This window comes from Ranitomeya imitator, chromosome 3, assembly GCF_032444005.1.
Source record: "Ranitomeya imitator isolate aRanImi1 chromosome 3, aRanImi1.pri, whole genome shotgun sequence".
NCBI lineage: Eukaryota > Metazoa > Chordata > Amphibia > Anura > Dendrobatidae > Ranitomeya > Ranitomeya imitator.
The window spans coordinates 496,527,856-496,545,595 of NC_091284.1; the positions used below are offsets into that span (position 1 = coordinate 496,527,856).

General features: G+C 40.8%; 1 protein-coding gene across 1 annotated transcript in view; it reads right to left on the reverse strand.

Moving 5' to 3' along the window:
• The window catches only part of FHL2 (four and a half LIM domains 2), a 190,238-nt gene that overhangs the window by 8,405 nt on the left and 164,093 nt on the right, over positions 1-17,740 (reverse strand). The window contains exons 3-5 of the mRNA XM_069757642.1: positions 10,657-10,831; positions 10,177-10,346; positions 391-577 (exon numbers count right to left, since the gene is read on the reverse strand). Coding sequence (XP_069613743.1) covers positions 391-577; positions 10,177-10,346; positions 10,657-10,831 — 532 coding nt within the window. The remainder of the gene's footprint in view (positions 1-390; positions 578-10,176; positions 10,347-10,656; positions 10,832-17,740) is intronic.

Genomic DNA, 17,740 nt, shown 5'->3' on the forward strand with positions numbered 1-17,740 from the left:
CGTTGCTCGAGTTTTCCGAGCATGCTCGGGTGACCTCCAAGTATCTTGGGCGAGCTCGGAATGGTGATTAGTGAAGAGCGAGTATGCTCGTTGCTCGAGTTTCCCAAGCATGCTCGGCCGATCTGTGAGTATCTTGGGCATACTCGTAGATTATGCTCGAGTCCCCACAGCTGCATGATTTGCTGCTGTTAGACAACCTGAGCACATGCAGGGGTTGTCTGTTTGCTAGGGAATCCCCACATGTATTCAGGCTGTCCGAGCATTCTCAGAAAACTCGAGGAACGAGCACACTCGCTCTTCACTAATCACCATTCATTCTAAAAGTAGTAGCCAACATTTTTAATGTCAGATATAATATACTAAAGCTAAAAAACCATTACGTATATGTACCACTTATGGGACTGGTGCATCCAGCACATTTCTTGGCATACAAATTGCAGAAGCAATTCAGGCAATAAGCAAACTCATCCCGAGAAGTGAATCTTTGCCCAGACAATGGTTTCTTGCAGCCCGTACAAATAAAACATTCCTTATGCCACGGCTGATCCCGATAGGTGACACCTCCTGTTGTGATGGCCTTGAATTAAAAAAAAAGAGTTGATATCAGATCTTAGCCTTTGGAAATAAAAGTTTTACTTATCTTGAAGATATGAAATGCTTTAAAAACAAGATCTTAAACAGTAACTAAACATTAATAAATGTATTTAAGCCCACAATGTTATGAAACTTTGCAAAATAATTTATTAGGGGATTAGTCTTCATTCCTGTGAGAGAATTGCATGTTGTGGCTTCCAAACCCCTTCTTTTCCCCAATCTGTTTGCATGTCTTTCACTGCATTGATGTCAGAATGTAACTATTTGGAGTACAGATGCTGGCAGTGAAAGGGTCAATGCTTGTCTCATCCTCTGAGTGTTGTGCTTATCCAAACAATCTCATGCAGCAGCTTGTCCCCAGATTTGTCCAGGACTTTTACATTAATGACCTATCCTAACCAATATCTGATCGGTAGTGGTGTGACACCCGGCTTATCATTTGTTCCCAATGTGCTCAGTTGCAATGCTACCCAGGACAGCTCCGTCAAGGGTATAGTGGCTGCGGCCGGGTACTGCACATCCGCCCCTATCCGAATCAATAGACTCCTGGAACAACTAAATGGCTGGGGGTGCCAGGTGTCACACCTTCACTGATCAGATATTGATGACCTATCCTAAGGGTAGACCATTAACCCCGAAAAGTCCAATGACGGACACAGTCCCTCATTGGACGCCTCCTGACATGTGCCCAGTACTGCCGCAGATGAAATCACGATTCACCCGCAGCTATTAACATGTTAAATGCCACTGTCACACGCTGACAGCGGCATTTAACATGCACGTGCGGGTCGCCGATGGGTTGGCATGACAACCCGGGGTCAGCAGGATACCCTTGTGGTTGCCATTGTTGGATCGTTATGAGCGCCGCCTGGTGGTCGGTGCTCATAGCAAGTGAGCATATCATGACAACATTGTGCACTGTGATCACGGTAAAAAAACTGATGAAACTTGGATCAAACTCTAGTGAAAATCACTAATGAAACCCGGTCTGTTTTTCATAGACAGCAAAAAAACTGATGTCTGACCAAGGTCTAAGTGACACTATTTACTTCAGTTACATGAATTCAAAAAGTATTGTACGAACATCTCCGTTGATACTGTGCCAAGAAAATGAAATCGAATTAGTGAGGTGAAATTTTTTTTGCAAATCACAAACACGTACTCGTTCCAGTTCTCCAAAAGCTGCTGAGCTATTTATTGCCTTGAAACAAGTCAACAGTCTCCATTTACATTACACAACGCTCTAAAATGTACTAGTTTTCTTTTGCTTCGCTACACGATTTCATACACCGTGAACGACACGTTAACTTTCTCAACCCAATCACGTTGCACAATCATCGTGAATGATGGGTCGTTAGCATTATAATCAATTATTGGCCAGTGTAAATGCAGCTTTTGTGAGACGCACATGCCAAGCTGACTATTTCACTGCCATCACCTGTACTCCTGTACACCCAAATAGACTAGGGAAAACAATGGCTTTGGAAGCCACCGACATGCAAAATTTCAATACTTTCCAAGATGGCCAAAATTATGAAAAACTAAAATAAAAGTTTATCTACTCTTTATGTTGTCCTCTTCTTTATAAAGCTCGTAAAAAATCTGTTGAGCTTTTACTAAGTCATATGTGTTTCGTTAAACGAGTGTTGACAACAAATGTTACAGCTCCCAGATGTTGTGTCCAAGAGTTACTAGATTCCTGAATAGCAGATCTGTCTAGTTCGGCTGTGATTTATTCCCTGCTTTGCCATTCAGGAAATTGGGAAACTTGCATAACAATCCTAATGGCAACCATTAGATCTCCCACAAAGCATTCCCAAGAATGGAAAAAGAATGGAAAAAATAGAAAACTTGGGAATATATGGAATTTTTATCAGCTTGATATTGGGTATACTAAAGTCCTGACTTGCTTTATATCTTTTTTAATTATATTTTAATATTTCTAATAAATCTTATATAATGATGGAGAACTGTGACTCTAGAGCCAAAAGTCGACCATCATACTTTCCTCATGTTCCATCTGAGTAACATTGCTAAAATTAAAGGGAACCTGTCATGTCCCCAAACATTATTATCCTGTAGATATAGGGTTAATCTACAGGTTAATAGCATTCTAAAGCACAGCAATAGGGAAATTAATGTGCTTGAAATGAATGAAGACTTCATTGATTCGAGATCTCGAACTGCGCATGTCCCATTTTTTGAAGACCAGCCATGAAATCAAACTGCGCATGAGCCACTCATGCCCAAGTGAATTGTCGAATAGAAGGCAGATTACTGAATAAACAGTGATCTGACATTGAAACCCTAGAGGCAGATGGAGGGGAGGAAGCAGGAGGAGAAGACCCTACTCACAGTCCCACCCTTGTGCACTGAAATATCATTAGAAGAAAACTTCAAATTCTGATAAAATAAGAACCACAAATCCTATTGATTCACCAAAGGTATCAATTTAATCAGTTTAACCACACCATTATGACCATACCTTTACTTTATATTGTTAAATCCTGCTGACACGTTCTCTTTAAAGGTTCGTTCACTTGCCCGCCTCTTCCCACTTGCCCTGTAGCAGGGGCAAGCTGGGTAGTAAGGGGTTAATATCACCTTACTATTGTAAGGTGACATTAAGCCAGCTTAGTAATGGAGAGGCGTCAATAAGACACCTATCCATTAGTAATCCTATGTTAATAAAAGTATTTTAATGAAATAAAACAATACACACAGTTTTACCATTTTATTATTCTGCCATTCCAAAGTAAAGCCCTCGATCTTCTGTAAGAAAAATAAAATAAAAAAGCAAAAGTACACTCCCTGATCCGTCGCAGTCCAATATATCCCACGCAGTATCTGGGGGAGATAAAGCTTACAACTGGGAGCGATGCTAATGCGACCGCTCCCGGCTGTAAGTACTGGGGAATGAATGAGATGCGTGGTGACGTCACCGAGCCTGCGCTCCCTCACAGCCTGACCTGAGGTAACCTCTGCACCCTGGGAAAATACCAGGGAAGAGGATACCGCAGGTAATATATCTATTCTATCTATCTATTCATTCTCTATTCTACCTTTTTATCTATCCATTCTATCTATTTATCTATCCATTCTATCTATTTATCTATTCTATCTATTCTATCTATCTATTGTATCTATTCATTCTATTTATTCTATCAATCTATTCATTCTCTATTCTACCTATTTATCTATCCATTCTATCTATTTATCTATCCATTCTATCTATTTATCTATTCTATCTATCTATTGTATCTATTCATTCTATTTATTCTATCTATCTATTCATTCTCTATTCTACCTATTTATCTATCCATTCTATCTATTTATCTATTCTATCTATCTATTGTATCTATTTATTCTATTTATTCTATCAATCTATTCATTCTATCTATTCTATTAATCTATCAATTCTATCTATTCATTCTATCTACAGGAAGTTGTTTTTTTTCTCTGTGTGCACTCAACTTTATTGGCATACACAAAGAGAAAAACAAATGCATGAAAAAACCACACCCAAAACGCACCTAAACCTGCTTTTTTGGCGCAGCTTATTTCCTGCCAAGATGATCCGTTTTTGCTGCAGAAAAAAAACACAGCAAAAACGCCCTGTGAGAACTTACCCTTATACTTGAGTGCATTTGATCCGAATTTCGAGGCCATTTGCAGTATGATGCGATTGTTTTCTCATGTCAAATCGGTATGCAGTATACAAAAAGAACCTAGCACTTCAACGTCTAGTGCCAGAGCTCCGTAGGGAAATCTATGTAGGACCAATTACTGTTCCGGGTGAAATGAGCTGTGCCATGAGCTAGACGCGGTATCCACCAGTCTTTGACCCTACTTAAAGCTCAGTACGTTACTGATGAAGGTCCGTGTGGTGGACCGAAACGTTTATTTGGTACTACAATAAATCCTTCACTTTGAGCATCAAGTTGAGTGCTAGGTTCTTTTTGTATATTACACTAAGGTGTGGGAACCTACCTTAGCACCATCCTCACAGTAGTGCACACGTTTTTTTCTAAATCGGTATGCAGGGCCGCCATCAGGGCATAATTACCCTTACTAGTGTATGGGGCCCATGAACTAGAGAGGCCCGATGTCAGGGTTTTCATAAACCAGACAGAGCGTCTTGTGGAAGGAGCAGGAGGGGAAGCGTCATTGTGACAGACAAGAGAGAGAGGCAGCCAGTGCTGAGCATCAGGAGAGCGGGGCTTTCCACCATCCAATCTCTGCTGAGCCCGCGCTCCTGCAGTATTCTCCCCAGTCAGCCATCACAAAGCTGCTGGAGCAGCGTAACCCCACTTGGTAAGTGCCTGAGCCTGACAGCCTGTGCTGGTGAATAGTGTCCTGACAGGCTCCAGTCAACGCATGCAGCAGACGCATCCTCGGTGAGCCGGCTGTGTGCTCAGTCACTGCATCAGCCATAGTATCAGCACAGCAGCCGCTCACTGAGGATGCTGCTATGTCATGACCCCTGTCTATGTGTCAGCTATAGATCCTGATAAGAGCACAGAGTTATCTGTGCTGGTGACCCCCTCTCCCTCTCACCTCCTGTAGAGAAGGATAATGCTGGCTGTGCCCAATCTGCCCCCAATCTTCCCCCTGACAGGACACAGCAGCCCCCTATCAAGATTCACACAGGTGTCACTAAGGCTAGGTTCACATTGCGTTAGTGCAGTCCGTTCAACGCATACGTTAAATGGACTGCGCTAACGCAAGTGCCGACTTTGCACAGTGCTAACGCAGATGGAGCATCTGCTAGCTCCATCTGCGCTAGCAGTGACGGACCCGGAAACGCTGCAGCCCACGTCTCGGGTCCGTCACTCAATTGACGGCACATCGCTAGCGCACTCCCATTGTGGGCGTGCGCTAGCGATGCGTCCGACATTGCATTCAATGGCGGTGTTAACGGACTACGTTACACCGTGTTATGCCGCGGTGTAACGTAGTCCGTTTAACGTAGTCACTGAACGCAATGTGAACCTAGCCTTATCCTCCAAACTTTTCTGAAAATCTTCAGTCATCAGAACTGAGCTGCTGTGTCCTGTCAGGGGGCAGATTGGGCACAGCAGCCTTATCCTTCTCTGGAGGGGGCAGGGGGTCACCAGGACACTGTGCTCATCAGGATTTATAGCTGAGAAATAGATTCACCTTCCAGAGATGTCATGTAACATAAAAACACACTAAATATGCATAGTGTACACATGAAAAAAGGAGGAGAACCAGGAGCATATAGTGACGGTATAAATAAGATAATCTTTATTATTACAAAAAAGTAAAAACTATGGACATCAGTAAAAATCACAATGTATACCACAATACAGCATCGAGAAAAGGGGGAAGAAAATGAACCAATACACACCTCACATCTCACCACCCTAACATAATATAGAGGATTGGGGCGTTCTCACCGGCGGGACCTCTTCACCTCCCTCCCGCATCTGCATAGGTATGCATACAACTTAGTTGCTTTCATGTGTGCAGGGGTTAACCTACCCATTTGGGCGCACTGGCTCCACTCCCTGTGCCAGGTATCACTATAGCTGTGACGCCTGCACCTCAGGCCATTACTTCTTGTTACATGGTATGCTACATATAGCTCTAGCTACACCGTTGTCACTGGCACTATCCTGGCTGCCAGTGTGCATCTGTTTTTTACTCTTGGTTAGGCCCTGCATATGGCATTGTCCTATTTGGGGTTGGATGCCGCCGTCGCCACAGGGTGTATCCTAGCTGCAGGGTGCACTTGCCTTCTATTTTCCGCTAGGCCCCGTCACGGTTGTGGCCCCCCTCCCCCTTGTACCTTTTTGTCATCATAGTTTGCTCACTGCCTATAGCCATACTATGACCATCCTCTATATTATGTTAGGGTGGTGAGATGTGAGTTGTGTATTGGTTCGTTTTCTTCCCCCTTTTCTCGATGCTGTATTGTGGTATACATTGTGATTTTTACTGATGTCCATAGTTTTTACTTTTTTGTAATAATAAAGATTATCTTATTTATACCGTCACTATATGCTTCTGGTTCTCCTCCTTTTTTCATATTTATTGTTTGGAGCAATTATATCTATTTTCTGGGTTATTACCACAAATACTAGTACTCTTTCCCAGATTTTGCTGATATGTTTTCGGAATTTCGGTTGGTATAGTGTACACATGTCACAAGCACAATATATGTACAGTGCCTTGCGAAAGTATTCGGCTCCCTGGAACTTTTCAACCTTTTCCCACATATCATGCTTCAAACATAAAGATACCAAATGTAAATTTTTGGTGAAGAATCAACAACAAGTGGAACACAATTGTGAAGTTGAACGAAATTTATTGGTTATTTTAAATTCTGTGGAAATTCAAAAACTGATAAGTGGGGCGTGCAATATTATTCGGCTCCTTTACTTTCAGTGCAGCAAACTCAGTCCAGAAGTTCATTGTGGATCTCTGAATGATCCAATGTTGTCCTAAATGCCTAATGATGATAAATATAAATCCACCTGTGTGTAATCAAGTCTCCGTATAAATGCACCTGCTCTGTGATAGTCTCGGAGTTCTGTTTGAAGCACAGAGAGCATCATGAAGCCCAAGGAACACAACAGGCAGGTCCGTGATACTGTTGTGGAGAAGTTTAAAGCCGGATTTGGATACAAAATGATTTCCAAAACTTTAAACATTCCAAGGAGCACTGTGCAAGCGATCATATTGAAATGGAAGGAGTATCATACCACTGCAAATCTACCAAGACCCGGCCATCCCTCTAAACTTTCATCTCAAACAAGGAGAAGACTGATCAGAGATGCAGCCAAGAGGCCCATGATCACTCTGGATGAACTGCAGAGATATACAGCCGAGGTGGGACAGTCTGTCCATAGGACAACAATCAGTCGTACATGGCACAAATCTGGCCTTTATGGAAGAGTGGCAAGAAGAAAGCCATTTCTCAAAGATATCCATAAAAAAAATTGTTTAAAGTTTGCAACAAGCCACCTGGGAGACACACCAAACAAGTGGAAGATGGTGCTCTGGTCAGATGAAACTAAAATCGAACTTTTTGGTAACAATGCCAAACGATATGTTTGGCGCAAAAGGCAACACAGCTCATCACCCTGAACACACCATCCCCACTGTCAAACATGGTGGTGGCAGCATCATGGTTTGGGCCTGCTTTTCTTCAGCAGGGACAGGGAAGATGGTTAAACTTGATGGGAAGATGGATGGAGCCAAATACAGGACCATTCTTGAAAAAAACCTGTTGGAGTCTGCAAAAGACCTGAGACTGGGACAGAGATTTGTCTTCCAACAAGACAATGATCCCAAACATAAAGCAAAATCTACTGTGGAATAGTTCACAAATAAACGTCTCCAGATGTTAGAATGGTCAAGTCAAAGTCCAGACCTCAATCCAATCGAGAATCTGTGGAAAGAGCTGAAAACTGCTGCTCACAAACGATCTCCATCAAACCTCACTGAGCTCGAGCTGTTTGCCAAGGAAGAATGGGCAAGAATTCCAGTCTCTTGATGTACAAAACTGATAGTGACATACCACAAGCGACTTGCAGCTGTAATCACAGCAAAAGGTGGCACAACAAAGTATTAAGTTAAAGGGGCCAAATAATATTGCACGCTCCACTTTTCAGTTTTTGAATTTCAACAAAAATTTAAAATAACCAATAAATTTCAATCAACTTCACAATTGTGTTCCACTTGTTGTTGATTCTTCACCAAAAATTTACATTTGGTATCTTTATGTTTGAAGCATGATATGTGGGAAAAGGTTGAAATGTTCCAGGGAGCCGAATACTTTCGCAAGGCACTGCATATGAAAAGATTTGACAGTATTGCAAAAAAAAAAAGTAATTGAGGCTGGACTCCAGCATTAGAGGCTAATGGGAGAAGATCTGCAGGGGGAATAAAGAGTCTTACCTCGCTTACACCAGTGTATAACACGGCTGAATGCTATGTGATGTTTTATCGGACAGCACTCATCCCAATGTTATACTATGGGGTAGCACAGATATGTGATTTTTTTCAACAGACTGAATTGATCTGTAAAAAAATAATCTGCAGTCTGCTGTGACTTGAGTGACTCTGAAATTTGGATCTCATGCACCCACTCAAGTCTATGGTTGTGTGTGAAACATCGGACTGCACTCAGATGTCATCTGAGTATAGCAATCTAAGACCCATAGAAGCGCTATTGTCGGCGCGAAACGGCCGTCGTCACATCCTGCTCACCTCCCTCCTTGCTTGTATCCCGATGCCGTGAAGATGCGGTTGTGTGCACTCTTCTAATAAAGGATTCAGACCACACAGGACCGGTGAGTGTTGCCGCTTCTTCCTACGCATACTCAGATGTCATCTGAGTGCAGTCCAACATTCGCGGCCTCAAACAATAGAGAAATTGAGTTCTGTTGCCTTTTTTTCTTCATCTGGTGTAGTGTAGAAGTTGGCAAAAAATTAAATAATATGCTCTGCAAGCGGTGCTCTAGATAACTGTGTTATTTCCGGCAGAGACGAGCCCTGGCTGGAAGAAGTGATGGTGGTCTGTGATGGATGAAGATGAAAAGCGAAGATGAAGGACTTCACCTAGAGACGTCACTGGTGAGTTAGTATGTTACCTGTACACTGACACTAGACACTGTATACTATATACAGAGATCCTGTGTACAATGTCACTGGTGATCACTGTATTACCTGTACACTGACACTGTATTCAGAGCTCCTGTGTATAATGTCACCAGTGATCACTGTATTACCTATGCACTGACACTATATACAGAGCTCCTGTGTATAATGTCACTGGTGATCACTGTATTACCTGTACACTGACACTGTATACAGAGCTTCTGTGTATAATGTCACTGGTGATCACTGTATTACCTGTACACTGACACTATATACAGAGCTTCTGTGTATAATGCCACTGGTGATCACTGTATTACCTGTACATGGTAATATGCTGTCTGGTCATGGTGCGGTGGTATTTGTCCTTGTATGTGGTATTATTGGTCATTTTAAACATTGAAAAATAAATAAAAATACACCTAAATAGAATTGGATATTTTAACAAATTATTAATAGGATAGAGTAGAGTAGGGCTCGGCCAAAAGATTTGACTTTGTCATGGTGGCAGATTAAAAAATGTTTTGGCCAAAATGAAAGCTCCTGGCTATGTATGTGATCTGGTGATGGGAACTGTTAATGTGTGATTGGTGAGAATGTGGTGCACAAATGGAGTTTTTTCCAAGAGAGGGCGGTGGGACTGTGGACAGTTTGAGCGGGAGAGGCAGGGCTGGGGTGGAGCCTAGGCGGTGTCTCAAGGGGCCCCGAAAAATTTTCCAGTATTGGGCCCCGAAATTCCTAGTGGCAGCCCTGTTGGTATAAGAAAAAAATTGCATTTGACACTGCCCCATAGTATGACATTGGGCTGAGTGATATCCGATAAAACTTTGGATCGCACTTGGCTGTGTTATACACCAGTGTGAGCAAGACCTTAAGGAGACACAGTTTATTACTTTTTACTAATAAATTCCTATATAGTGAAAAGACAGACATGTTGTGGGGATCTTGATCACCTACTTTTTTACACTGGACGCAGTGCATTGCAAACTGCTTTTCATAACATGGCACACAAAAGTTTTGATTTTCTTTGGGGATGAAGCTTTTTGTTCCAATTGGCTGCTGGCATCGGGCACAAATAAAACAAGTCTCATGCCAACTGTTCCCCTTGTATTCCATCTTGCGTGTTCCTGTATGGCAATAACAAATTTTTAGATCCTTACCACAAGGAACATAGCTATTAAATTAGCCCAGAGAGAAACAAAATGTGCAAAAAATACACATGAAGACACACAAACAAATCTAATATTTTTTATTATTCTTGATAAAATATACTCAATACTACATTATAAAATGGTGTTAAAAGACAAGGTGGTTAACGCAGATATAAATATTAGCGATTAATATTTGCAGTAGTGAAAATTACAAAAAAATACAGAAATGGTGAACAAAATTCCGTTTTCTTTCCATCCTCTTACAAATCCCCAATAATGAACTTACCTGGCATAATTGTTTTCTTGCATTCATTGCACTTGGAAGAATATTCATTAGAGTAACATTCAGTACAAATGAGATGCTCATCCTTTGCAGCAAATGGTTTATCCACCAATGAGCGCTTGCACTGGAAGCAGTGAAAACAGGCTTCATGCCAGTGGCGATCCTTATATGAAAGATCCTGAAACATTAGCAGGCCATACATTGGTTAGTATACGACTTTGGACTTTGGCGTTTATCCCATATCACTGGTTGCTGGGGGTCTAACCCCTGGGATCTGCACTACCCGCAGAAATGGGGCCCTGGAGAACTCAGTTTGAATGAAGTTTGATCATGCACACTTTCACTCTTTGGTATGGGACTGCAGCAGAACGCCAAGACCATTTGGTAATCTCTGGCAATCTTATAGAGCAGGGGTGGGGGAACCTCAGACCCGCAGGATGTTTACTGCCCGCTATGACCTTTTATCCTGCTCCCGGGCAGATTTTCAGGTACCACAATTCTTGGGCTGGCTCCTGTGTTTTGACGACCACAGGCCCTTGTTCTATGAGCATGTGCTATACAGAGGTGCATGCGAAGACGGATTATGTCCTGACACCAGTGTCAGCATCAGGACGTACTTTGTGGGTGGAGTTAGTGTGCCAATTTCTAAGGCCCCTGAAGGATGGTATAAATATCCAAATTACCCTTGGCAGAAAAAAGGTTCCCCACCCCTGTTATAGAGAATGAATGGGGGCGGAGATGAGCATGCTTGACCTCTGCTCTCTTCAGACAGGGTTCTCCAAAGACCCCATTCTCGGGAATGGTGTTTCCCCCAGTAATCAGAACCCCAGCAATCGGGACATTACCTCATATTCTTTAACTTGCAAACTTAATACAACCCCTTTAACAATGTTGTTTGGTTCACATAACACATATTCAAATATCCACTTATTGTACTATAATAACGTACAGTCCTTAACCCCTTAATGACAGCCAATACGTCTTTTAACTGACCTGAGATATGAGAATAGTCTCCCCATTCAGGTGACAATCCAGCAGCTGTCGGCTGTACACTCTAGCTGACAACTTGCTGCATTAGCCACGATCAGTGTTTGCACCTTCCAAATCTGTTTAACCCCTTAGATGCTGCTGTCAATAGTGATTACATCATTATAAATAAACAGAGTGTGGGAGCTTCCTCTTTATCCAAACTGGTGCCCTCAGATCATTATTTTATGGTCCTGATGTTTGCCGTGGCAATTCACGTCCAAATACTGGTCTTACAGTCTGACAGCTCTAGTAATCTGTTCAGAAGTTAGAGGCATTTAGGTGGTAAAAATGCACATTTTCATTTCTGTCATACCACTTTGCATTAATTCCTGTAAAGCACCTGAAGGGTTAATAAAGTAACTGACAGCAATTTTCAATATGTCTAGTCGTGCTGTTTTTAAAATGGTATCACATTTGGGGGTTTCCCAATGTATGGGACCCCTAAAGTCCCTTCAAACATGGATAAGTCCCTAAAAAAATAAATTTTGTAAATTTCCTTGAAAAATTGAAAAATTACTGCTACATTTTTAAATCTCCTAAAATGCTAACAAAATAAAATAACATTTTACAAATGGTGCTGATGTAAAAGCAGACATGTGGGAAATGTAATTTATTAATGGTTTGCTGTGGTATGACCATCTGGATTAAAGGGATAATCATTCAAATTTAGAAAATTGCTAATTTTTTTACATTTTTCTCAAATTTTATATATTTTTTCTAAATAAACACAAAACATATTGACCTAAATTTACCATTATCATAAAGTATAATGTGTCACAAAAAAACATTCTCAAAATCACTGGGATTTGTTGAAGCATTGCATAGTTATTACCAGATAAAGTGACACTGGTCAGATTTCAAAAATTTCGCTCTGTCACTAAGGGGGAATGCCTACATCAATTAGCCAGTCGGTTGAGCAGTTCCAATGAGTGTCCTTCTAAGTGGAAGACACAACATATTTGTGCATTTCAATGATTTCAAGATGAAAGACACAACACATGACTGTGTATCAGTTCCCTATAATGTGGGTGGCATGGAGTGCAGCTGTGTACGGAAAATCCAGAGGGGCATGAGACCCATGTCTTTTGGTTCTTCGGGCCAGAGGGTCTTAGCAGTCAAACATCCACCAATCGTAATAGTATTTAACATGTTAGCATTAGAAAATAGTAAACACCACTTTTAATTTCACAGAATTAATTTTTCCTCTCTGTATTCTCACCCCTGTAGCTTAGCTAAAAGCAACAGAAACCAAAGCCAATTAAAAAAGCAATTAAAAAGTTTTCATTTTTTATTGCCTTTTAAAAAAAATTAAAAAGTCAATCTGATTGTTTAGCGACTTTCCAACTTTTTTTTAATAAAAAGTGCAATCCTTTAAAAAAAAAAGTTATTTAATATTTCAACACTTTTTTCAGCCCCATTAGAGTTGTTCATTTAATAAATCACCCAATGTATTATTATAAGGAATCATAGACAAATTTCTGAAAGTGGGTAATGTAATATTTGCATGTAGCTGAACAGTGGTCTCCCAGAGCCAATGTTATTGCTGCGCTCTGGTCACCCCAGTCCAACACTGGTAACAGCAGTTTCAGAATGTTGGTGTCAACCCCTTGAGTCCATACTACTACACATGAAAGGAAAGTTGCATACTTCGTATATACTGTATATAAGACTGTTGGCTCTTCCAGTTTTTCTTGACAAAAATGAGACATTGAATATTCCCCATCAGTAATGGACTCCTCAGTGTTGGGGTATGAATTTCTATGATATTCACTTATTAATCTGCAGTTACAGGCTTGAACGGGACAGGAGAGGGCCAGCAGAGATCATTTTGTCTCCCTGTCGGAGTTTGATTTAATATCACTGGAAGCAGCAACTTTCACCTGTGCTCAGTTACTGCATAATATATTTCATGCACTTCACAAAACTGGCAAACTTATCTAAAAATCAATCATCAATTATTTATCACATCATCCAAAAAATTAAAAAGTCCTCTTTTTTATATTTTAGTAAGAACTGCCAGATCACATGATCCAAATAAATCTGTCACATTACATAATGCAGATTCTGCAGAAAACTTGGCAAGACTTAGCATGACCAATAATTCTCTCCATAAACAATACGTTGACTTCACACAGGATATTTCCCAATGTGGAGGAATCTCTAGTAGTCCAGTAAGGAATATTCTTAATTTCGATTTATAAAAAACATCAATAAATTGTTATATCTAAAGGATAAAAGGGACCATTCCGTTGTGCACACCTGTCTTAACCCCTTCACCCCAAAGCCTATTTTCACCTTCATGACCAGGCTAAGTTTTACAATTCTGACCAGTGTCACTTTATAAACATACCAGGAACACAATAAATGAACTATTGTGATCCACAAAAGTGCAGCAACAATATATTAAAAACATATTCTTTTATTAACAATAAATACAATACATAACATACATAAAATATTAAGGTGCCTCTATACAACCTAAACCACAAGAGGCGGACAGCTAGAGTAAGACACTAAAAATAAAGAGCAAAAACAAATGGGCACACGGGTATATGTAGATCTTACAAGACAAACATCACAGTTCACAGGAGCAACAAATAATAATGATTTAGTAATATATCCAAATGACTACATAATGTCCAGTTGAGAAAACTACCCAGCCATGCCGATAATTCCATATTCAGTGTAGATGTCACCGTAATATACACTTAATTCCATATGCATAGCTGGCAGGATAATATCCCCTATATTTCAGCTGGATCACTCTAAATAACCGACTTTTATCCTCTTGCAATAATCGATATAGATAACAGTTGCTATATGCCTATGACAGGTCAGTGCGCTAACATAACATACGCACCGCTTACAATAGAACCGCGGCTTGAATTAGCCCGCAATTTGCCAAAGTGAAATGTCCGCTGTAGCTAAATGCTACTGTATATGTCTGACAAACCAGCGCAATAAATTTATGACATATATCCTCCTATACTAATCGATATAGATAAAAAATACTATGTGCCCCTGATACAACAGTGCGCTTGCATATCATGCGCACCGCTTACAATAAAAACGCGGCTTAAATTAGCCCGCATTTGCCAACGTGCAATGTCCGCTGTAGCTGGCTGCTACTATATGTATCTAACAAACCAGCGCAATAAACTTGTGATCTAACATATTACCTGTACAAGCTACCATGCGCCTTCACAGATGAAGCCATAATAAGCCCCCTGTCCCACACATATTACCTGCTCCGTGTCTCCTCGTGGAATCCCTAGCCAGAGTGGCGTGCTGCCTCTGCCTGCCCCGACGCGCGTTTCGCGTGATGCTTCTTCCTGGGGGTGTGTCTAAGGCGGTGAGTCTCACAGGTCTTATACCGGCAACATCCAATCAGATGGTAATGGGCAGGACTATCTCATACTCGCTACACTACACCTGGCCTCCGGTCTCAAAATATCGGCCGTATAATGAATCCTAATGATTAGTTTAATTACTATCGTGAAAAATCCCGATATCCCTCCAAAAATCACTGCTATTACAATACTAAAAAATCCTTCCAGAAAGCTAAGATAAATCCATGTAACTGCATACCTCATCTCTAATCCAAATACCTCCAGCCAAAGACTATATTTTTCAAAGAGGAACGCTGGCTGCGATAATGCCTAAATAAAATGATTAGTGAGTTAAAAAGTGACTGAAAATAAATTGTAAAGTGAGAGATAAAGAAAAGAAAAATTCTATAGAAAAATTCTGTAGATAAACATGCACCAAATAAGTATATGCCGTGCAACAATAAAGGATGTCGATGTAAGAACCCACAGCCTTGAATGTCTGTAAAAGATTAATTTGTGACCTATATAACCATATAGGACCATGTGCTTGTTTGTAAAGTGATACGGTTCACATATTGATGCAATATACATATCTATTATACTGGTTACAATGTTCCAGGTGCGATATAGGGCAAACCCCGCCCCTCCTGCAGATAGGGGACGGGCCATGCCACCACCAGCCACCATTGGAACACAGCCAGAAAAGTGCACCCAGTTATATTAAAGTGCAAACCTATCTGTTACCCGTGAGAGTGACAAATTCCTGAAACATCTAAATAAAACGCTATATAAGCGGTTAATATCCCGAAAGGTGACCAACCCCTCCATATATATGATATATCTGATATTCACATTATCTACAATCTAATTAAAACATACAAAAAAAAAAAAAAAAAAATATAATATAGAATGCAGTCACTACTCCGCATAAAATCTTCTATCATGACATTCTACTTCTCCAATCTATAGAGTGGGAGATATATACATCTCTTCAAAATATGAAGTCCAAAATAGTCCATAGATGTCACTCTTCTTCGTACATAGTCCTGTCCCCATATTTTCCATAGATAGATCAGTACTTAGAGTCAGCTTTCTGAAGGAACATGTCCATCAATTTCCACATTTATCCTCAACATCTCAGCCATAGTGGATTTAATAGGTCAGATGTTATTGTCCTTAGTTCTTTCTTTCTTTGTTTTTTCTCCAGATTCATCCAACAGCTCAATAAAGCAAGGAGTGTAGCCCAAACCCGGTGTTTGACCGTATATATGACCGAAACATACCTTAAATAAACAAATTGAAATTAAAAATTGCACCATATAACAAGAAAATAAAACTACTATGGGAAAACCCACCGTACCAAATAAAACCGATGCTACACAAACACAAAGAGAGATCCACTACACCTATAAAATCACAGTAGTATATAAACTACCTCACAAGAATGCACTGAAACCTAGATTCTCGTTCAGGCCTTGTGGAGTCAGTGTACCTAATCTGTAGATCCATCTACTTTCGACCTGGGCAAGAACTTTGCCCAGGTCACCTCCTCTCGGTCCCAATGTAACTACATCAATACCCTTTATTTTCATGAGATAGGGATTAGAATCATGAAACCTCTTATAGTGTCGAGGAATGGTCTTCAGGGTGGAAATGTCATCTATCGTTTTTGCCTTAGCTATATCAAGGTGATGTTCCCGAACTCGAATTCTCAGTTCCCTGGTTGTGAGGCCTATATATATCTTGCCACATGGGCAAGTTAGATGGTAGATGACCCCTTTAGTTGTACAAGTGATAAGCTTTCTAATGTCATAGCTTCTAGACCCATCAAAATTGGTAAATGTCTTAGCTTTGTTACAATTGGCACACGCCTTACAATGGCCGCACGGAAAGAAACCCCGGATATCTTGGTCCTGTCTTTTTGTCATTTTTCCATTGGCCATATAATGGCTGTGCACCAAAATATCGCCAAGGTTTCTAGATCTCTTGGCCACTATAGATGGGGCAGCAGGTAAACACAGTCTCAGAGTAGGATCCGTATGTAAAACTGACCAATGTTTTTGAATTATACGTCTAAATTCAAACCATTTATTATGATGTCCCGTGATATACCGAATCTGATTGTCATTATCCTTCTTAGTTTTAATCTGATTTTTATACAAAAGCACATTCCTAGGCGTATTCTTGGCCCTAATATACCCTTTCCGTATCACTCTGTGACTGTAACCCCGCTCCTTGAATCTATCGGTCAGTTCCCTAGATTGTTTTTCAAAATCATTTGTATCTGAACAAATTCGTTTAACACGCAGAAACTGACCGATAGGGATGCCCTGTATAGTAGATTGTAAATGGGCTGAGTGTGCGTGTAATACAGAATTCGTGGCCGTCTTTTTACGGAAGACATCAGTAGTGATGTCCCCGTTGGGCAAAGCACGTATCCGCAGATCCAAGAAATCCACCATCCTGCCACTCACAAATGTGAGCTTGATATTAAGACAGTTCTGATTGAGACTATTCATCATAATATTAAGGTCCTCTGCGCCCCCCTCCCATACGAACCAAATGTCATCAATATATCTCATCCACTCTTGGATGAGACACATCTGGGGGATGGGATTACAGAGGAAAATATCCCTTTCCCATGCCCCCAGAAACAGGTTCGCATAGGAGGGGGCACAGCAGGCACCCATGGCGGTTCCCTGCATCTGCAGATACGTGCCCCGCCCAAA